This window comes from Ambystoma mexicanum, chromosome 8, assembly GCF_040938575.1.
Source record: "Ambystoma mexicanum isolate Mex_15411 chromosome 8, UKY_AmexF1_1, whole genome shotgun sequence".
Lineage (NCBI taxonomy): Eukaryota > Metazoa > Chordata > Amphibia > Caudata > Ambystomatidae > Ambystoma > Ambystoma mexicanum.
In genome coordinates, this window is record NC_090929.1 from 669,246,462 (window position 1) to 669,270,105 (window position 23,644).

The 23,644-nt window shown below is 44.2% G+C and overlaps 1 protein-coding gene across 1 annotated transcript in view; it reads left to right on the forward strand.

Annotated features, from left to right (window-relative positions):
* CLDN19 (claudin 19) overlaps nt 1-23,644 on the forward strand; it is a 138,202-nt gene that overhangs the window by 42,034 nt on the left and 72,524 nt on the right. Inside the window, exon 2 of the mRNA XM_069610461.1 lies at nt 4,628-4,792. Within this exon, the coding sequence (XP_069466562.1) occupies nt 4,628-4,792 (165 nt within the window). The remainder of the gene's footprint in view (nt 1-4,627; nt 4,793-23,644) is intronic.

Here is a 23,644-nt window from a genome sequence, read left to right on the forward strand (position 1 = left end):
AAGGGATGTTTTTTTAAGAAGAGGCTTGACATGTGCAATTTTGAAGGCATCGGGAAAGATTCCAGAGCTGAGGGATTCATTTAGGATGGTTCTTGCATGCTCTCCTGCGCAAGTGGACGAGAATATTTCTTTGAGGACTGAGGCGGGGCAGGTGTCTAGGGGGAACCAGAGTGTTTTCGAGCAGATATAAGGTCAAGAAATTCTTCTCTGGAGATTGGTTTGAAGGAGTCAAAGGTGGGGAGGGAGGGGGTTGCGGCGGCGGGCGGGGGGTGGTTGTTGGATTGGACGGTATTTGGGGCAGGGAGAGGAGGGACAGTTTATTAAGGGAAGCCATTCTGTCGAGAGCAATGGTGTAGAAGTGGAGCGAGAGAGATTCGCAGGGCGATTGAGATGGGTTAGATTGGGCAGAGGTACAAGTAGGTTTGACAAATTCAGAAATTATTCTGTGGAGTTCTTTGCTGAGGTTTCCACAGTTGAGAATCTGATTGTTGTAGTGGGCTTTTTTGGCTTTACGGATTTCTGCTTAGTAGTTGCGATGGTGCAAGGTGAAGGTGGTTCTACTGAGACTGTTTTTTCTGCTCGCCATTAGCGTTCCAGGGATTTTTTTAGTTTTTCATAAAAATAGTGTAGTAAAACTGCATCAAGTGTGTCCGAGTGCCCACATAAATCAAAGACACTGCACAGCCAGTAAATCAAACAGATTGAAGACACTTCGGCTGAATTCCAGGTCCTTTGACAGTTAACTAACAGCAGTATTTGAAGTTTCCTCTTCATCTTCTAACATAGCCCAGACAATGTAAGCATAAGAGCAGATGTCACACAATCTCCATAGGTGCGGAGTGCATGCCGTGTTAGTCTGTGTTGCATTTATGGGTGAGAATCTACAAGATTCTGAATGTATGACTATTTTACCCTAATAATGGTAAACGTCTGTCCAGCTAGGCAAAGGCAGCGGTAGAAGTGTACCAAAGAAGTAGTGAAAATGTGGCAAGGCCGGGGACCAATGTGCAACACATTTTTCAAGGGTTGCAGCCATGCTGCGTGACAGCCAATTGAGTTGAAACGGATTTCAGCTTAGCTGTAACTCCTATTGGATGATAAAGTGGAGAAATGTGCTTTAACTTTTCAAAGAACAGTTCCGGAATGGTGAAAATGGTTGAAAAAAGTAGTGGAACTGTTAACAGTAAAAAATAAAAGTAGGTAAACTCCACTCCCTACTGTTACGGCTCATTTTGATCACTGGGTAATGGGCTTGCTCTGCTCCCAAAGGTTGGACTGTGTTGTCAGGAGAGTCCATCAGCCTTTAGGGCTGAAGTTGACAATGTTTCTTGGTTCAAATTGAACTCTTCTTTTTTTTAGCATAAGGAACAACCAGCAAACATATCTGACAAGTTGAGACAGGAGGTGGGGGGGGCGGTGTTACTCCTAGAAAAGGGGGTGCCATTCAAGAAAAAATGATGTGGTATGTTATGGTGCCTACAATGAGAGTCTAGGAGGTGTTAGGGGTGTGGCGGATGGGGAGGGAGCGAATGGAATCCACTTACAACAAGAATCGTTCAAGATATTAGGTCGGCCTAAACAAGGGGCTATGCTCATACCGGAAAAGGACACTGAACCAATGGCATAGTAACCAAGGCATGCCTACAGCCACGTGCATTCACTCATAAACAAAGAGAGACCTTGCTTATCATACAGGCCTCTGTTTATTTCCAGTATTTTAGACCCGAGCCTCCACACCTTTAAGTGGCAGATCTGAATCCGAGGCCAAGTCAATCTTCCATTCACATTGCCATAATTTATACCAAAACTTCTTTGGCATAGTCATTTTCCTATGAATTTTGTGAAGTACATAAATGCTCCAGGAAAAGCCTTGTATGCTCTATAAGAACTATATGTATTATAATTGCAAGCTGTGTTTAGTAACTCATTATAGTCCAAAATGAGCACCACGAGCACACGCAAATGGAGTACAATCATAGTTCTATCACTTTTTCCAATTCTTCGTGACGCTGCCATAGGGGCACGTCAGGTAGAATTGCAATCACAGCATGTGGGAACATGGACTTGCTGACTTCAATGGCCCCAAATCCTCTACATTGGGAGGCTGCTCTGCATCTACATACCAAAAGCTCTCAGGGTATGAAGGCATAGTCGTCGGGCGCACACCCCCAAAACATAACGTATTCATGAAGGTCATGGTGAGCAGCATTTGCACCACATCCTTTACCGTCACTAAGGGCCAGATTCATGGAATTACTTGCGTGGGAAATAGGCGACGTGCGGCCCAAACTGTGCACAAATCTGCATTAGTCGATTAATGGAACCGACTGTGCGGGACTTACTTTGGACTTGTGTGGAGTTCACGCAGTCGCGGAACGTCTGTGCAAACCGTTAAGCGCCTTGCGCGAGACACCATGCAGAGCAGGGGGCGTGGCTTGCGTGGAGGTCTGGGAAGAGGCGGAACTCAGATAATGGGGAAGAACATACGACAAAGTGGGCGTTATGAGGGACAGACCACAGACAGTCCCTCGCATGCCCACATTTGCGCCAAACGACACATATTCATGAAAACACCCCCGCAGCCTCTCGGCATACGAATGGCCACGCAAATCCCTCAATCACTACGCCACCCGAAGGCAGGCATAAGTACACTTGCGCATAGGATTTGCAGTGCAGAGGTGGGTTTGCATGTCGGATTTAGGGGTGTGTGTGTGCAACCGGGGTTCTGATCTAATTTAGGGTTGTGCATAAGCAGTGTAGCGGGGGTGCAGGAACGGTTTACAGAGTTTCACATGCAGATTTTCCAAATTTAGACTGAGTTATGATTTTTCATACGTATGCTGTCGGGGTGCCAGCAACAGTTATGGGGGACATTGCGCAGGGTCCCGAGATGCAGGCCTGCTTGTGGGGGACCCGACGCACGTTTTGCAAGGTGCGTGCATTCACATCCGGGGGAGCGCACAAAGGTAGCTGTTGTGGCTGTTGATGCTTTGCTTGTGGGCGTGTCAGAGGCATTCTGGGCGTGACTTGCCAATACGGTTACTTTGCGCCGTAAATTCCATGAATACGCGGGGCGCGCACTTTTTATTCTGAGATCAGGCTTCCGCAGTGTCCTTCTCAGCACGCAACCCTTGCAGGATTTCTGCACACATTTCCATGAATCGAGCCCTAAATGCACAAGTCACCTTTGTGAATAAGTTGGCCTGCGCATTTTAAAAATGTGGGCTTCTCAGATGCGTATTGTGTCTTTGAACCAGGGACGTCATTTAGGGGTCGCCAGAGGTCGCAACTGCGACCTCTGAGTTCTCCCTTGCGACCCCTAGAAAAAAAAGAAAAAATATTTTTTTTGTCTTTTTTTTTCTTTCTGTAATGTAAGCTCATGGGCTGTGGCCAGCACCATGTGGCTCTTTAGTTCAGGAGTGGCTGGCTTTCTTGTTAAAGCCCCTTAAAAAAAGAAGAAAAGGAGTGACACAAGTCTAACACTTTCAGCACTGACCCGAAATAAGAAAGATTAGGAATACCAAATAATGTGTCTTTCTGGAATTCTATACAATAATTGCTAGACTCATTAAAGGTTTATTTCAGGCACACTTCAGGGGTGAGTCACTGATTTAGTCTGTTCTTAAACGCCTCAACTCAGCCTTTCATCCTTCTGAGGTCGATAAATGAGTACCAACACGGTTGGGTGATATTGGGTGTATATTTTTTCTATATAAAGCGCTTAAGCTTAAGTGCTATATAATAACACATCATTATCATTTGGTCATGAACGTCTGTTTGCATTCACAGTATTTTGGTAATATGGGCCTATATACACTGATCGTAACTATACATATGGCGATCCATTCTTGTATGAAATGTACATCACATTATAGTGATAGCATAACCATATTTTTTGTAGTGTACAATGCTATGTGATGGCACTTCCTGTTTTGTCAACGGGTGAAAGGTCGCGTTCCATCGCATCCCGCAATATCACTTCGGGATGGGGTCAAATGATCTCACTTCCTGTGATGTCACAGGGGTCAAGGGTCGGGTGATGCCACTTCCGCTACCCCTGGCATTTTGGTGAAATGACGTCCCTGCTGTGAACCATGCTCAATGCATCCTTTGCAAACTGATGTGGAACTACAAAAAAGAATCCAAAGTCCAGCATTCGAGTGGAAGAATCATTCTGACGCTGCCAAAGTGCTAACATTGGTATCTCCTGAAAAAAACGAATGTGAAAACGCAGAGCCCCAAAGAGCGAATTTAGAAGATCGAATGAATGCGGGATTCTAGCATTCTTTTTAGACAAATAGATGGGGGGGGTCGGGTTAGGGATAACACAAAATGTGGGGTGATGTGCAGGGATTGCTGGGGGCAGCGCCCACATTAAAATAAAGCCAAAAAATGCGTTGTTTTCGGGCTCCGTGTTTTTTTCGGCATTCCAACGTAGATCCGCTGACATCACCACTCAATTATGAACACTAATTTTTTGAACCTCTCAAGCTGTTACTAATAATTCTACCAGAAGAGAGGTCCTCTCTGGTATATAACTATGCAGATGTGTGTGATACACCAACTGTGTGTCACGTCAATGAATTGTTTCATAAGTATGAGTGAAATGTTCATTTCTTGTTTGCAGTTCATATCCAAACATCACGAGCGCTCATGGTGGTCGCTGTGCTGCTTGGCTTCGTTGGCATCATCATCAGTGTTGTGGGCATGAAGTGCACAAAAGTGGGCGACAACAATCCAATTACAAAAAGCCGAATAGCTGTGTCCGGCGGCGTCCTTTTCCTCCTCGCTGGTAAGTGATTTTTGGGGGAGAAAACAGTTAAGCCACTTCCTTAACAATATGTGACCACGAAGTCAGCTACAATTGTGCATCAGGTTGCGCAATCCCTTTAGAGTTTCTGCAAGTGAAATGTGCATAAATATGTGAACTGTTGCAAACATAATACAACCGTAAGCACATTCTTAAATTGCTGGTCTTGGAGATAACAGTGGACTTTAAAGGGGAAATGCTATATGTACATGATCATTGTGCATCCTGACTCAAGTAAATATTGTATATTGTCTACCAATCACGACACAATTCAGTTAATAACTCTCACACAAAACCATGAGAAGAGTTGTAGAGGGGAAAATGTGAATCCTGCGGATATGCCATTACTAAGACATCTCACACATCAAGTCTCCGCTAACAAGTAGATGCTTCACACTGGATAGCAGGGCTACCCTATAGGTCTACCACTCGTGTTTGCTTTACAGTCTCTTAATTCCTGTGTTTCTTCCAAAAAGTATTGCTGCTCATGTTCCCAATGGATTGCGAGGTTCTCCGGTAGCATTATTTCATCTCTGCATCCAGGACCTCAACTTCTTCTGCCTTGGTCCTGAACCATGAACTGTGACGCCACTCTTTAAAATAAATCCACACTGGATCACCTGAGTGAAGCGCAATTTCAGACCATTTCATGACAGTATCTGAGGGGTGCATTCGAAGAGAGAGCAGTCACAGAGCAGACTGGGGGCTACATCGAAGACCAAAACTTGTTAATCACCTTTCAGGTGGGTTTCAGCGCTGTCGGGGGAACTGTGTTATTCCTGGTAACGTTGCTGGATGCATGCAAACTGCATGAGATATACATTCTCACAATTCTAAGCTAAAATGGACATACTTGGCACATTCCCGTCCTAGCCATCATGAGGTCAGGTTTCTGGACAGGGCATGTGTTGGTTACTTACTGTAAATAGGCAGTCATATTACTATGGCGCTATAAACCTATTCCATGGGCTATACCGGGGTAATAGCCTGGCAGCCGAGTTTAAGGCCTGAGCATATGAAAATACTGTGCAAAGATGGCCACCATGGTTGAGGAAGGCGGGGCTCCATACGGATCCACTCTTCCATTTCCATGGTGGCCAAAAGGAGCAAGGAGTGAAGCGGTATGAGATCCGTCAGCAACCGCCGCCGCAGCAAAGTGGTAAGTGGGGACTGGGACTTGGGGGGCAAAATGACTGTTGTGGTGGGGGAAGATGGTGGGCTGAGGAGCCCTCAACCAGGCAGCTTGGAACACGGGGTAGATCGGAAGCATCAGCCTGCATTTGTAGCCTCCTGATTGCCCGGGCTCCGACCCACAGAGTGCTAATGTTATTTACTTGAAAATCTGGTTTTATCAACCAGAGCGATGTGGGGGTCCCTGGGCATCTACTTTAGCCTCTGTTCTTGTTTTAAATTTGATCTCTGGCTTATTATGTTATCGATGGCCTTGTTTGGTTCCACAGGTCACCTAGTTCCTGTTCTAAGCCCCTCCCCAGTCCGTCAACACTTGGGTACATGGGATGTGGCACCGGGTGAACCCAGATAAAACCGAGCGCTTGGGTTGCTTGTGGATGAATCACGTTCACTGGCCCTTAGAGGGATGTGGGGGTCAGCTTGTACTACTTCCACCTTCAAACTCTTATAGGATTTTCCTGTTCCTTGCTTTCACTCACATAGCTGAATGGTCCAGTGCTGTTCTATTCTGGATTACATGAGCAGAATATTCTCGGTCCAATCAGTTGTTCTATGAAGATGACACCAATTAGCGTGGAGTGGAGTCACATTTCTCCTGTTGCAGGCTGGTACATTGGAGCCCATAGCAGTGTTGCTGAGGGTTTTTCATTCATAGCTTCATGCGGCCAAAACAGTGCGACTCAGAGTTCTCTGGTTTGTCCATCAACCCTATAACTCTCGAGGCCATCCTATCCTTCAAACATTTGTACAACACGTTGCGATCACTTCAGAGTAGCGTGATAGTTCTGTTCTGGTTCTGCAGAGCTGTTAAACGTGACAACCTTGTTTGTGCTTGGCACGCTGTTGTCTATTTCCCTGTCTCCTCGGATGTGGTCTACTGACAATACTCAGTTCATCCACAATCTCAGAAACACCTTTTTCTTCACTCAATACCAGTGGTCAAAGTGGGCGGGAGCGGTCGGGAGCGACGCTCCTCTACTTCTTTTATTTTAAGTCTTACTGTTCCTATATTTTTCTTTTAAAAAGAAACCGTTCCGAACGGTTTCGTTTTAAAACAAAAGTTTAGGAAGAAGTTAAAACTTTTACTTTCAGTGCTCTGCACTGAGCGTTCCCCTAAACAGCAGGAGAATGTTTTTTGGGGTTTGTATTGTGCGTGGGATTTGCTTGGCGATGGGGTTTGTGGGGAGCGGTGCAGGCCAGTAGTGAACATAGTTCCACTACTTCTTTTTGTGCACTTCGACCACTGCTCAATACCGCTTCTGTAAGGTGATCACAGTAAAGTAACACACTTGTATCACCCTGTATCCACTTTGATGGCATGTGCTCCGTTTTTCTAAATTAACATTTTTAATTGGGCGCTACTTCCTAACCGTTTAGAAAATTCCTTTACAGCTTCCACTGTCAATGCCCAGAGACATTTTGGAGTGGTTAGATGCCACCTTATATTTCAGAATCCATTCATTATGAAAGCAACAATAAACAAGTGGCCCACAGTCATGGCAGCCAAGTAAAACAAGCATTGGCAACGCCAACAGTTTTCCTTTTCTGTGGGCATAAGATAGCAATTTGGAGTGAGTGCCTGGCCATATGATGACCGTGCCTGGCAAATGTCTGTCAAATACCTAGGCAAAAGCAAAAACTGTTGGCTTTGCCAATACTTGCATTTAACAGCACTTCAGTGCAAAGAACAGATACGAGGACACACACAAACTGCTTACAAATCAAGTGGCTGAAGGAACACTTGGTTGATACATTTTACTACCCCAAGAGCTCATTTACAACTGTTATTAAGCCATTAACTGTCAGAAGCCTGCTTAGAAATAACGCAGGTAGACGCTATAGAGCATACATTTTTATATTACTGCTGAAGGGAAGCAGTGGCGTTGCACTGCACCAGAAGAGGCAGCCAAGATCCTGGGGATCTCGCTGGAGCAGCACAAAGAGGATGCGTTTGAGAGGGGATGGAAAAGAGTGCGGGGCAGGGGCCTAAAAGGGAGGCCCAGGGCAAGGGCCATCAGGGTGAATGTATGAATGTGTGCTGCTGGTGGCAAGGAGTATGTGATGATGAGGTCGCTACCTGTTATTTTCTTGCTCTCATACAGCTACAGTTTTTTGGTGCTGGGGAGGAACGGGAGGGCATTTGGTCTTGGAGAGGAGGAGGTGGGCTTGTCTGAGTACAAAGCATGATTCCTGATGAAACATATCCGCTTCCACATGACTGGGTATGGGTTCTTTCTCTTCCTTGGGTTTGTTCATGTTGTTTGTTTGGTAAGTTGAAGAAGGCATGGGGCACCTGAGGTCAGAGGTAAGGGGGTAAAAGGTTATCAGCAGTGGTCTCAGTGATGACCAGCTCGGGCAGTCCAAGGGCCCTGTCTTATTCTCGCGGTCGCAATGCGTTTGCAGTGTCTGACCCATAACATGAGAGGGTTAAGCTCCCCCAGGACGCATAACGTACTGCTACAAAGGTTGAAACAGTAGCAGATAGATATAGCTCTTCTTCAAGAGACCCACCTGTGTAGGGCATATGTGGACAACCTACGCACAAGGGAGTTCCCACAGCAGATCTTGTCCACACACCATCTCAAGAAGCGCAGAGTGGGTATTCTTGTGGGGAAGAACGCACCGCTTGAAGTTGAAAAGATAAATAAGGACGGGGAGGAGCATTTTTTCTTTATAGTGGGCGTGTTGGGGGATACACAGGTCACACTAGCATCGATGTAAGGGCAGAATACATAGCAGAATGACTTTCTCGTGGCTGTTCTAGCTGACATGCTGGCGTTTTCCAAAGGCTGTATTATACTGGGGGCAAACTTAATTTACCCATGGACCCCAATCTGGATGAGTCCAAAAGGGATTACTGGGGAGTGGTACGGGCCACTAGTGTACTTCTCAGGCCGGTTGTGGATTTGCAGATAGTGGATGGCCTGTGATGCCTACATCCGAATAACAGGGATTACACCTTCTTCTCCCACGCCCACTGCATACATTCCAGAATAGACTACTTTTGGGTTGGGGAGTTTCTGAATGCTATCATGATAAGAGCAGAGGCTGGACAAAGTTCTACCGCTGTTGGTCGCGAGGACCAGACCGGTTTCGTCCAGAGTCATCAGGGTCCAGATGTCTGGAAAATCACAAATTTTATTGATATTGCGCACCACACAGGTCTTACAGGTCATGTTGCTGGGGTCAGATGCCAAAAAGACGTTTGACCGTGTTGTGTGGCCTTTTTCTCCAGGAGGTGATGAGAAGCTGTAACATCGGCAAAAGGTAAATAAGAGGGGTCTTTGCCCTATATTCGTGTCCAATCGCTCAAATCTCTGCTAACTGCAGGATTTCTCAGGGCTTCTCTCTGACTCGGGGGACCAGGCAAGAGTGCCCTCTTTCACCTCTGGTTTTTGCTCTATCTGTTGAGCCGCTTGCGGCGATGATTTAGGCAACAGGGGGAATCCACAGGATACCCTATAGGGGTACTTCGCACAAATTAGCTGTCTTTGCGGATGGCGTGCTTCTGACTTTGTCATGGGCCAAATCCTCTCTAACCGAGCTCCTAGGATATTGGACTCTTTTCGGCAGGTATCAGTGTTTAAGGTGAAAAAAGTGATTCACTGAATCGCACTTGCGATTCAGAGACTCTAGACTTGCTTAAGGGTGTGGCTCCCTTTGCATGGGTGAATGGGACGCTCAAATACCTTGGGATTTATCTTACTCCCCGGTGCAGCGATCTTTACAGTGGCAACTACCCGACGCTCTTTGACGTCATCTGGGCAGATCTGCATTCTTGGGGAATGAAAGCCATCTAGTGGTTCGGGAGGATCTCAGCAAATAAAATGAGCATATTGCTGAGGTTGCTTTACCACTTCCAAGCCCTAGGGTTGCAGTGCCGACAGGTGATCGGGAGCAGCTTCAGTGGGAGATTTTGAGATATCGTTGGAGGGCAGGGAGGCCCATATTTCTAAAGTTACTCTGTATAAACCTGGGGGTGGGGGTTGTGGCCCTACCTGATGTACATTGGTGTTATGAGGCAGTGCAACTAAGGATCTTTGGCGATTGGGTCAACCCGCTCATAACCAATGAGTGGTGCCACCTAGAGGAGGAGGTGGCTGGCAAGCTGCTGAGATACATTCTGTGGCTCCCCAAGACTGACAGGACACTTTACTTCAACCTGAGCTTTCTCCCCACATATGATGGAATAGGCTTCTCAAGCTGGCAGGCAGGGGGCTGTGAATTCCTGGCGCACTTGTTTGAGGGTGGCCTTATCCAGTCCTTTGAGTCTTGCAAAGCAACGTTCGGTGTTGGGGCGAGGGACAGATTCCAGTATTCCCAACTGCAGCATTGGGTGATGCAACCAATCAACAGGCAGGCAGCCACTAGGTTGCTTATGGAGTTCGAGAAGCTAATACTTGCAGCCAGCTCCCCCAAGAGATTCATATCTAGCCTCTGTGCTTGTTTGGGGGAGGTGGGGAAAGCATTCCGCCTGACTATGTCCATGGTTGGCATGATGATCCCACCCGGAGATCCCACCCAGGGCTTGGCGGGAAGTATGGAGAGGGTTGAAAAAGGCAACTAGGAGTGTCGAGTATGCACACAAAAGGTTTAGGCTCCTGGCTAGGGGGTACCTCACACCAGACTGCATACAGCACATAGGGCAAGGAAATGTTAGCGGCCAGTGCTGGAGGGGGTGTGGTAGCATGGGTACCTTTCTGCATAGATGGTGGAGCTGTTCCAAACGTACAGGATACTGGGAAGAGGTGGTAAACACGCTCAGTTGCATCTTGGGGAGGACACTAGAGTTGGACCCAGTTATGTGTCTGTTGGGAGTCTTCCAAGTGAGAGCAAGCACCAAACATAACCATAATATCCAAAGGCTACACACTATGCTCCTCGTAACGAGAGACGAGATAGCTGCATTTTGGAGATCCACTAGGGTACCAAATGTGAATGACTAGTGAGCACGTATGTGGGCGGTGGTGGCTGCAGAGAAAGTGGTATTCTTCTCGGAATCTGAGGAGCTGACTTTCTTCCAGAGGTGGAGAGATTTTGTCAGCAAATATTTACAAACTAGTGGTTTTAACTGTCCTTTATGCAGCGAGTCATCGACAACCCAATCCCAATATAACATTCTGACTAAGTCCATGTCCAAACGTTCAACCAAGTCAGGATTAACCCAGAGATGCCCAAGGTTCATCTTGGTAAGAGTATTAATTATATGAGAAAAGCATCCCCAAGCCTTCCCTCCTAGGACAGTCATTGCATTTTCATATTTGTATAACTTTGTGGTGGACCATAGCCTTATCCAAAAAAGCACAGGTCTAATTTGAGCCAACTATTCTATTCCTAATTGCCCCAAATCCAGCTTCACTGTAATATTTGGGGTACATTGCTTGAGGCAATGCCACTAGATTTTATAAAACGTATTCTCTCCAATATTCAAGAAATTTAAATGAGCAAACCCCCGCAATTCTGTTCCAGAAAGGGCTGCAGGTTGGACGTGCGAGTTGAAAACAGAAATGGTGAGCATCACAATACGTCCACAATACCTCTTTGAAAAACAGTGCCTCACTGGCTCTCCTCCTCATAACGAGATTGCTCTTCAAATGGTGCGTTGGCCAGGCGCCCGTATTGTTAAAATAGTCAAAGAGTTGGACATTTTCTATTCAAAGGCAATGAAGTTGAAGGATAACTGGAGGCACTCATTTCCTACCACAGGTCATTATTTCTGTTTATGAAGCATTAATGGCTAGGTCTTTGGTCTTAAACACATCCACAAATACATAAAAAAACGTTTTGTTAAGCCTATTCTGGTGGTGGATAAAAGGGCAATATCATCTGCAAAAAGTAGGATGTTAAGTTTTGTCTTGTTTAAGGTTGGAGCATCTGTGACTACTTACAGCAGGAGATTGGCAAGATCATTCAAGAAAAGAGAAAAAGGGCCCTTTAAAGGAACAACACGGCTATGGTCTGGTGGAACATAGGCGGGAGCACAACCAAGCCTTTTCAGGGTTGAGATGGGAGTAAATCAAGGTTGTATTTTCGCTCCAAAGTTTTGTCTATTCATTAATGGGATCTGTAAGAAATTACCAGATTCCCCTATGGATGCCTCCTCACTAGTGGGAAGTAAGATCCCAGTACTTTTATTTGCTGATGATACAGTCTTGATGTCCCTTACACCAGGCAGGTCGAAGTCGCAGTTGGACAGTTTTTTTACTGAATTCTGAAAGGAGAATGGGCTATCCTTAAATGCTAGCAAAACAAAGAGTATGGTATTCAGAGGGAACCAGGCTAGGATAAAGCTGTTAGAGGGGGTACCAATTGAACAAGTGAATTCTTATGATTATCTAGGCCTGAGGGCAATAGACAGTTGTGGATGGTCCGCTCAGGGTGGACAGATCTAGTTTGTCCCTAAAGAGGCACACTGGGGTGTTATCCAGATTTTGTCATGACTATGGATGCAGACCCAACAGGATATTGCTGGAGCCCTACAAATCACAGGCCAGGCAGATGCTTTGTTTGGAGCAAAGCTCTGGGGGCATGTAAACTGTGCTCTTTGTCAGTAGCCGAAAATAAATGTATCAAGCAGGCACTAGGGCTCCCAAGAAGTTCCCCAAGCATCCAGGTTTTTTGTGAGTTGGACCTAGAGAGAATAGACTGGCAATGAAGCTCTAAGCCTCTCTTTTACTGGTTAAGGTTGTGCTCGACTGAAAGCCTAGTAAATTATAGGGAAGCAGAATTAGATCTGCTGCGTCAGCCAGGGGCAACTGCGCTTCCCAGGTTCCAGTATATTAAGACACAATTGGCAGACCTGGGGCTGACAGGCCTGTGGGCTGCACCAGAACAAATAAACTCATCTAGGGCACTAGTGAAAAAAGCATTGAAGGACAAAGCAGAGCGGCATATTTTGTCTGATGTGTGTTCAAATTCAAGAGCCGTTGTTTATTGAGATTGCAAGTCCACTTTGGGCTATGATACCTATTTAGATTTGGTGCCGCCTGAGATCACAAGGGGCATATACATTAAACTCCATGTGGGAATCCGAACCACTAGAAGTTGGACGAGTAAATGGAGCACTGGAGGGGAGGTAGTGTGCACAGCATGTGGGGCAGTATCTGAAATTATTGGGCATTTCCTCCTAATGTGTAAAAGTTACAAGGATTTTAGGGTTTGATTCTTGAAGCCCCTATTCTTGACTAGACAAGCTTGAACAATCATTGAGGCAGAAAGATTGTGTCGAAACTCCTCCGATAGTTTGGCAGTCAGTGTTGTAAGAGTACCAAAACAAATAGTGGAACTATGACCCCGGCGGGGAACATAGTAGGCAGGAATGGAGCACAGTGCAAAACATTTTTCAAGGGTTGCAACCATGGTGATTGACAGCCAATTGAGTTGAAACAGATTTAAATTTAGCTGTAACCGCCATCGGGTACTGAAGTGGAGAAGTGTGCTTTAACTTCATCAAGAACAGTTCTGTAATGGTGAAAAGGGTTACAAAAAGTAGTGGAACTGTTATCAGTAAAAAATAAAAGTAGAGGTACACTGCTCCTGACAGTTACCGCTCACTTCGACCACTGTTGGCGGTCCATTCTGTGTGTAGTTATTTGAGCAGAACTTGGAGTAGGAGGTCTGCGATATTGAAGATGCAACCCTAGTTGTCAACCTATAGTTGAATACATTATTTTTATTACTGGGGGTTTTTCATCTTTGTTTTATTCGTTATAATTGGAGGTTCATTAAATGTCCAGTTGACATTTTACAATTTGGATGGATCTCATTTGATTGTAACTGCTTTTTACAAGTTAGATTTGGAGCTGGAGTTGGTTCACTAGAATGACCTACATCAATCAAGCTTCTTCCATGCTATCCATTTTACTCCGCAAATATGCTACTCCTTACATAGCTGGTTCAAAAAATCTTGATGAGTGTTGATTTCAGATGTCGTATGAACTATTTCTCTATTCACAAGTACACATGTATTACATTTAATCTTATTATGACTCTGAGCATTTCGATTCCACTTCTGCGACTTGGATAGATGCAACTCCTTTATTCATTACTGGAATAATATCCATTATTATAATTCTTCTTTCATAACGCGCTTAAGCGGCATCAAGATTCAAACCTGTATTGTCTTGCTTCCAAGACAAACACTTTGCCCCTGAGCTATCCTTCCTCCATTAACATCAATTCCAAAATGTTCCTTCATGTGGTATTACATTATCAGATGTACTCCCTAAATTCCCATTACTCCCCTGAGGCAACGCCTCAAATCAATTAGAATACAGATTATAGCATCAATTAGAACATGAATTAGTTCCTCTTAGGAATAGTAGCATGCTTGGATAAACTTCCTATTAACTTGTGCCCGTCACTTGTTGCTAATAAACTTGTGCCGCAGTTGAAAAAATGTACCCCCCTCTTGGTGAACTGGGCATTAAAGTTTACAACAATACTCCTGGAGGGGAGGGGCTCAACTGTATCAGTTTTACAATTGTTATTGTATTACTGTTAGCCAGCCCTGGATCAGTGAATGGTAGTCATGACTGGACAAGACATGTGGCCCTGTTATGGCCCAAATACAATGGGCCTCATTGTGAGTCCGGCGGTAGCTGTGCCGGAAAAACCGGCAGGCTGCCGCCGGACCCGAAATACCATTCAGCCTCCGTGATTGCCAGAATCACCGGGGCATTACAACCCTGGTGACCCCGTAATTCCGGAGGCGGAATTCCGTAAATCCCCATTCCCATGGAGTCCCATACGACTCCATGGGGAAAGGGGACAATGGAAACACTGGTTCTGTCTATGATGGAGCCGGTGTTTCCATTTCCACCTGCAGGCGGGTGGTGTTACTCCTGCCAGGTTCAACATCACTTAAAGTGTGCTCTGTTCCAGATACATCTCAATAACAACAGACGAATTGCTGTCATAAAAGAAACTCATTACAATAAAAACGTTTTCCTTAACCTAAGGGCACCTGTAATAAAACGATCAAGACACCAACAAACAGAGATAGCTTTTGCTTCTAAAAGAGAGTCCAATGCAGCGTTATATTGTGTGAAACCATACAGTCTCAACAACAGCTATAAACATCTTGACCCCAGTTGGTGAAAAGTAGGACAGAAGAACATCAAATGCAGAATATTCTCTTCCAGAAGGAAGCTACAATGACAACTTTTCTTCCCATCCATTGTCCGTTTTGCTGTATTGACAGCCAAAGGTAGATGGTTTAATCGAAACAGTGTAACACAGCACATAGAAGCTGGATTAGATACAAACATTGTATATGGGATTTGGACAAACTATGGAACTATAGGCGCTGGTAGGGTATAGTAGTCCTATGTCCGTTGGTTTCAGCAGAAATTGTAGGTGAAGGATGAGGCAGATTAGTTTTATATTTAACACGTGATTTGTTTTATTTCTATTAGTTGAACAGCACTAATACAATTCTTAGCCAGTTTCAACATATTGATAGCTTTACACAGCCACAGCCCTATTAGTTGAACAGTACTAAAAAAATTTCTTAGTCAGTTTCAACACATTGATAGCTTTACACAGCCACAGCCGACGCGCGTTTCAACCTTAGTCTTTATCAAGGCTGGTGGTTTTGTGAATTGGTGGTGCAGTTATGTGGTGTACCCATTGTAGTGACAAAAAATGAGGTCAATGCGTTATGTACATTTTTGCATTTGTTCAAAACACCCGTTAACATAGCATTTTACCAAATTTAGAAATCCCAAGTGTATTGTGAAATCCATGCGAGGTGATTAGTCATGTGTGTTGGCAATAAGTGTTAGTGACATGTCAGTTAGTTATAACAACAATAACATATCCATATATTCATATATATCACTCTGGCACCCCAACATGGGTAGGACCAGCACACCAATCTCTTGAAGCATATGACACTACTCAAAGGGTAAGATACCTTTACCTCCTCCTTGCCCACTTTATCCCAGGGCATACCTGCCTTTATACAATATCCCCCAACCGACTAACAACTGTCTCTCTTTTCTTCTTTCCTTGGTACCATGTCCTTGTTTGTCTCTAAATTGAAATTACCAACCTGTCATTCCATGACCTATGAATATATGGATATGTTATTGTTGTTATAACTAACTGACATGTCACTAACACTTATTGCCAACACACATGACTAATCACCTCGCATGGATTTCACAATACACTTGGGATTTCTAAATTTGGTAAAATGCTATGTTAACGGGTGTTTTGAACAAATGCAAAAATGTACATAACGCATTGACCTCATTTTTTGTCACTACAATGGGTACACCACATAACTGCACCACCAATTCACAAAACCACCAGCCTTGATAAAGACTAAGGTTGAAACGCGCGTCGGCTGTGGCTGTGTAAAGCTATCAATGTGTTGAAACTGACTAAGAAATTTTTTTAGTACTGTTCAACTAATAGGGCTGTGGCTGTGTAAAGCTATCAATATGTTGAAACTGGCTAAGAATTGTATTAGTGCTGTTCAACTAATAGAAATAAAACAAATCACGTGTTAAATATAAAACTAATCTGCCTCATCCTTCACCTACAATTTCTGCTGAAACCAACGGACATAGGACTACTATACCCTACCAGCGCCTATAGTTCCATAGTTTGTCCAAATCCCACAGACTGTCTTCACAAACAGGAACCCTGGAGTTGGTTCTCTGACAAACAAGAACTAGGCTGCAGGTCGTAATAAAGTACCAAACCAAAAATAGGAGTGCGCAGGAGTGAGGGAGTTCCGCCTACCAAACTCCAAACCTTTCCTTACAATTACAAACATTGTATAGTTTGCTCAATCTTCCTTATCATAAGAGTATATAAATAAAATATGAATTAATTAAAAACTATTTGTATTAACAGCGTAGTTGCCAAAAGTAATACATGCTTATAAAGGCTAAAGAGCTCTTTGTCCACACCTAATGTTAGGAGGCTATACTATGACATTGACCTATCAATCCTATCAAATGCCGTGGATAAGTCTGATAAAGCCAAAAAAAGTTGTTCTCATTTGTCAGTCTGGTACTTGTCCACAATTATGGCCAAATGTAAACATTGTTCTATTGTTTCTAGAGGATTTCGAGAACCCCGATGAAGATCGGAAATTAACTTTTTTCCATCGATCCAAGTTGACAGTTTTTCAAGAAGAAACTTGCCCAGCAATTTAAGCGATATGTCAGTCAGGGATATAGCTCTGTAACATTTAGGCAATTCACAACTACGTTTTTTTAAAAATGGAAATTATATTTTAGAGAAGCCAAGACGACGCAGCTTAGTTGAAATGAGAATCATTACACTAACTCTGCCCTTCTAAAAACATCTATTTTATGTAAATCTCCTGGAACGCCATCTGGTCCTGGTATTTCAGGGATGGTAATTGTTAATTTATTAATGGTTAATTCTTTAGCAAGAAAGTGCAATGGAACTTTAAGAGCAACCGTAATTTCCTGGCTGTAGACTCCGACAAAGTGGTCATATTATATGATAGGTTATTTATAACATGATTAATACCCAGAGGTATCAAAGCACGGACCCGGGGATCGAACCTGTGGTGCTCCATGTCGTCTTGCTTCCAAGGCGAGCAGCTTGCTTCGGAGCTATCCTTCCGAGATCAGCTATCCTCCCGAGATTATACCTAGTATCGCCTGAAAAATTGTCTTGTAAATCTTCGGAGTTTCATTGCATTATGTGCAGCGAGTCATGATGATCTAGGAGGTGAACATATAAAGGTTGCCACGCACGCCATATGGGCTTTCAGAAAGCCAGTGATGATATTATTTTAGGCCAGTGAAATTTCATAACTTTACAACAAAATAGGAAATCTATTTCACGTAATACAAGTTTAGGATTATTCTTTGGAGCTATGACTGCAGAGTGTTTTTCCCAAAACACTACAGAAAATAAAACATAAAGGACTGATACCAGATATATTATCATGAAAACCTTTCTTTTGGAATTCCCTTTAAGCTCACATATATAAAATAACTGCAACTCCTGTAGAAGAGGCAGATTACATTCTTGCTCTATCCTTCACAACTGAAGAGAAGTGTATGGGAGGAGAGCGTCTTATAGATGGCCCATACCTCAATATTGGGAAAGGGGTAAGGAACTTGGGGGCTGGTGAGGGCCTAAGCACCCAAACTACAGACACTCTTTGAAAACACCTCTGGTGCTTGGGTTGGTGCAGGGTAAATGGATTTTGAGAAAGATATCGTATCAGGAAATGGAAGGCTGTTTAACTCTGGTCCAAAATGTACGCCCATATATGCTCAGCATAATGATGTCACTAAAAATATATAACGCATGAATATTCTTAGGCTCACATAATAAACTAAAGTCGCTCAATGATAAAGATGTGGGCATTTGCAGGTTATATATAAGACTTCTACTAGGGCTGCATTGCTGGATCGAAGCAGTGCCACAGGAGTGAAGGTGGATGATTATTTTTTCCAATTGGATTCTGGGCTCCTGCCCCGTAAAGCGTTGTCTCAGAGCCGCGTGATGTGTTTTAAGCACGCTATAAATAACCAATGACAATTACAATGTTCGTATCTATCCAGTCTTACTAGGTAACTAGCTACTGGAGTTTGGGAAGGTAGGGTTGGAAAAAAACATGAAGCGGTGGATAGGTCTGATCTGAAAGGAGCAGCTTCTTACTAAAGCTTTAACTTATGATTTGTTCATGAGGGAGCAATCCATGAAGAATCTAAGGTTTTTGACCGTTGATAGTCTTTTGGTTATGTTCGCATTTCTTCAAGAGAAGGTTGTGTGGTGGATTGTTTTGATGTAGCTTAGCATGAGTTCTCTTTTAGTTGTGTAATTGGTTTGTCATCGTCCATGTGTCTTTATAAGAAAGCCAGATGCCAAGGTTTGGTTGGCTTTGATTTAGAATCTGGGTATGTTTGTTGATGATTTAGGTATTGGCTATGTAATTACAGCCCATTAGGCCTGTTTTGCTTATGAAATCCATGATGGGTTATGTAACAGTTTAAAAGTAGTGGGTAATGGCTGAATCCCTGGGGTACTCCACAGCGGAATTTGCAGGTGAGGGATACAGGAAGGGGGGAAATGTTGGTAGTCTCGTTCCTATCCAAGAAGAAGGATGTCATCCAGCATATTGCAGTTTGTTCAATCCGATGTCAACCAATCTTTTTAGGAGCAGTTTGTGATGATAGTGTTGAGCGCCACTGAAAAGTCCAGCAGTATAAGTGCAGTTGGTGTGCTTGCAACAGCCTTGTTATTTACTATATCTCATATGGTTAAAAAGCGTCATTCTGTTCTCTTCGTTGGTCTGACTTGAGCTTGAGTTGTTGGTTTCCGACATGGTCACAGAACTGTTGGTATTATAATGTCTTCTGGATTTTTAAAGCGAAAGCTAGGCTAGATGTGGGACAGTGGGTCACTGGGCTGTCAGGGTTAGTTGTGGTTTTCTCAAGTAGTAGTGGTTTTGAAGGCTTAAATGACGGTACCATGTCATTGTGATCATTGATAAGTGGTTGAATGAGCAGGGCCAAATCCCGGTCGTTGGGTTATGTCTGTGTGGTGTTTTAGAATCACTATATTTATGTAAGACTACTAAATATAAATGGCGTTAAAACTAAATTATATATTTGTATATCAAAGTGGAGTGCTTTTTTACTTGTTTAGTGCTTATATATTTTATAACTCTAGGTCAGTGGTTAGGCTAGTCCCCAGTATTCAACGGATTAGAACAATGTTGATGGAACCCGACAAAGTTTTGGCTTGCCACCCTCTCATGTGTTCTTAAGACAGTCATCATTCCCAAACAAGGTTGTTGAATGTATCAGACCCTAAAATAAACTATTCAAAACGGGTTTGAGGATGAGGTACTGCATCTTGTTTTAAGCGGTATACTGACAAACCAACTTCAGAGCGAGACTATTCGTTTGATGACTAAGAGAACCAGATGAGCACAGATCACTTCAGTTTTAGGAGGCTGTGTTAAATCCCAGAGAAACCAAAGGGAATATCGCTACCAAGGTGTACATCTAAATAAATGCCCTGAGCTGCTTACAGATAAAACTTGACTAGCCAACCGTAGCACTCAAACCTCCACTACAATGATATTAAGAATCAAACTGTACAAATGTTATTCTTTTACATCAAACTGATTTGGTTATCATTGAAGTTATTTCCTTAATTACCTCTGCTGCTTATGTTAGAAACCCAAGGCCCCTATTGATATTCGGTATAGGGAGGTTACATCATGAAAGAATTCTGCGAATACGAATTCAATTAGTTTTTTAAAATCAAATTTGGCCGAAAATATGGTTATATGGGAAATTACCTTTTTTAAAGGTCTCAAGAGAAAAAGACCGATTTACTTTCACCGATTTTCTTTTGATCGGAAAACCATCATTGTAAAGGTCTTTTTCTCTTGAGACCTTAAAAATGCAGTTTACCCTTTTTTTAATATTCGCCCCCACCGTCTCCCATGGGATTTCAGCACCAGCCCCCCTCCTGCATCCCCACCTTCTCCCGTGGGATTTCAATCCAAGCCTCCCATGCCCCCAACCCCAAAACCAAAACACATACATACAACACACACACGTGCAAACGCACACACTTACCTGTTCTACTCGCCCTCCGCTTCCTGGTGCCGCAGAGCCTGTCAGCCCCTGCGTGCACTCATGTGTGGGAGGGGTGTGACAGTTTGCAATAGAAAGACTGCTCCGTGCGGTCACAGGCATCAACGGATGCCGCACAAGCCTTCTCAATGTTTCACATGAAAAACACATATTTATAACAAGAATGTGTCATACGTGACATCATACTACGTGGCAAAATAAGTGAAAACCTATGGGGGGTTATGATAGGCTCAAGGAGAACATCTAGGTATATTTTCTTTGGGAAACAGGAATGTGACTGGGTCTCTAAGGTCAGGTGGACAGCTGTGCCCACCCCTATTGCAAGTCATCTTCTGTGTCATGAACTACATGTTTCATTGGCTTCCAAACTATAGGGCTCTTTGCTACATGGCCCTCTACAATTGGTTGGCACGCTTGTACCCTTCTGGAATATTCCACTCACTAGCAGCAAGCAAGCTGGTACCCCAGGTGCTGGAGGGTTAGACTTCACCATGCTTCCCAACCCAATGAGCCCATCATCCATCATCACTCCTGCTGTCTGCCATTCAATTAGTTATTTGAACTCGGCCTTGCAAAGGATCACTGTGCCTCAGAATGGAGTATGAGCATGGTCTTATCTTCTGGTCTCGGTTTAGCTTGCCCAAAGTCTATTTTCAATTCGACAATGTGACAGGAGACCATGTTTTGAGCTCCTTCTTCACATTTAACACCATTAAATGAATATCTGATGAAGATCTGCTCTCCAACCTTGACTCTAACATTCCCTCTGTCCTCATCCTCCTCGATGTCTCTTCTGCCTTCGACACGGTCAACCATACAATCCTGCTCAACCGTCTCCGTGAAAACCTGGGTATCACTGATCAAGCTCTGGCCTGGCTGACCTCTTTCCTCTCAGATCGATCCTGCCTGGTCCAACTTGGGTCCTTCCTATCATCTATCTTCCTCTCTACCTTTGGTGTTCCCAAAGGGTCTAACCTTCCGCCCTGGCTTTTTAACCAATACCTGGCAACTCTCGCCCACTGCATTGCCATTTTCTGCTCAGATTTCCAGTGCTACGGTGACAACACTCAACTCATTTTCAGTCTGCCCTCTGCCACCTCCTCTCCCTCTCTCATCTCTGATTACCTAACTGCCATTCAAAATTGGTGTGCCGCCAATAATCTTTGTCTGAATGCCAGCAAGACGGAGATCCTTCTCATTGGCACACCTTCACCATCCTTTCCCCTCTCTCTCTGGCTGGCTTCCCTTGGCCCTCCTCCTGCACCCACCTGCGAGGCTAAGAACCTCGGGGTCATCTTTGACTCCACCCTTTCCTTCTGCGCCCACATCTCTGAGGTCTCTAAAAAGTCAAATGTCCTCAGAGGTACTCTGGCCTTTCCCCAGAAGCTCATGGTATCCCAAGCTCTGGTTCACTCTAGGTTGGACTATTGTAACAGCCTCTTTCTAAATCTACCTGCCTCTACTCTCCGCCCTCTGCAAATAATCCAGAACAGGACTGCAGGACTTGTCCTTGGCCTCAAGCCCTTGAATTGTATCTCTCCAGCTCTGAAATCTCTCAATTGGCTCCCAGTGGATGCAAGGATTAAATTCAAAACCCTCTGCATTTTCCACAAGGCTTTTTGGGGCCTGGGTCCAAAATACCTTTAGCTAACCCTCCGCAAATACCTCCCCTCTCGAGCTCTTCGCTCCTCTACCTCTAACTCCCTCAGGGTCAGTCGTTTTTCAAAGAAACGAGCTGGGGGTAGATCTCTGTCTTCGGCTGGGGCCTCTCTCTGGAACAGCCTCCCTGCCACTCTAAAACTTGAGGAGAACCATCTCCGGTTCTGGAAGCACCTCAAGGCCTTCCTCTTTTCCTCTGCCTTTGCTCCCCCTCCTTCCTGCTGATCTGTTCTCTCTTGGCACCGTGCAACTGGCCACCCTATGTCCTCCGGGCCCAGGTACCTGCTCACCCTGCCACCCTCCTGCACTGCCTCCGGGCCCCCCCTTGCACTGGGGTCTGTATCTGTACCCATACAGCCCCCCCTTTTCACCAACCAAAATAGCAACCCTCCATGCAGATTACAAATCCATTAACATAGATGGATCTCTGATCCCAGTCCTCAAGCAGGTAGAAACACTAGGCGTTTACCTAGACGCTAACCTCAACATGACCAAACATATCAACTCCCTGCCATCATCCACAGCGTACACAGCCAAGTTGATTGCATTAAGTCAACAATTTCTGACACCGACCAACTGCCTTACCTTGGCCAGAGCCTTGGTATCATCGAAGTTGGACTATTGTAATGTTCTACCACTAGGAACCTCCAACACCAACCTCTGCAAGCTGCAACTCTTGCAAAATAAAGCCCTAAGGGCAGAATTAGGGATAAAAAAAACATGAACATATCACTAAGATTAGGAAGGATGCCCATTGCTACCTATCAAAGCTAGGATCATCTTTAAAACTCTATGCATTGCGCATAAGTGTCTGGCCAAAAAAGCTCTCCTATATCTGAACAACACCCTTCAGAAAAAAGAAAATGTCAGAATTCTGAGATCTAATGACAGTCATCTCCTCGTGTTACCCCGGTACAACAACACCAGAGCAGGAGGCAGCAGCTACCAGGTCCTAGCCCCCAAACACTGGAACTCCCTCCCCATCAACCTCAAACTAAAGACTTCCTTCCTTGGATTCAAAAAGCTACTAAAGACATGGTTGTTTAGTCAATACTAGCACATTGCTGGACGGACACCAGTGTAACCTCTTCTACATTGTATATATTGTCTACCTATGCCTTGCATGAATAATTTCTTTTGTGTAAATATTGTCTAATTTTTGCCTTTACTTCAAATGTATGACCAGTTAGTAAGTTGTCTGTAACCACGCTGTGATACCCCAAGGTCTGGGCGTGTAACAGATTAATTAAATAAATAAATAAATAAATAAATAAATAAATAAATAAACAGATAAATAAATAATACTGGCCCACAGACTGAAGTGCATGGAAAGTGGAAGAGCGATTGATGCCATCCGACGTGAGAATGGTGA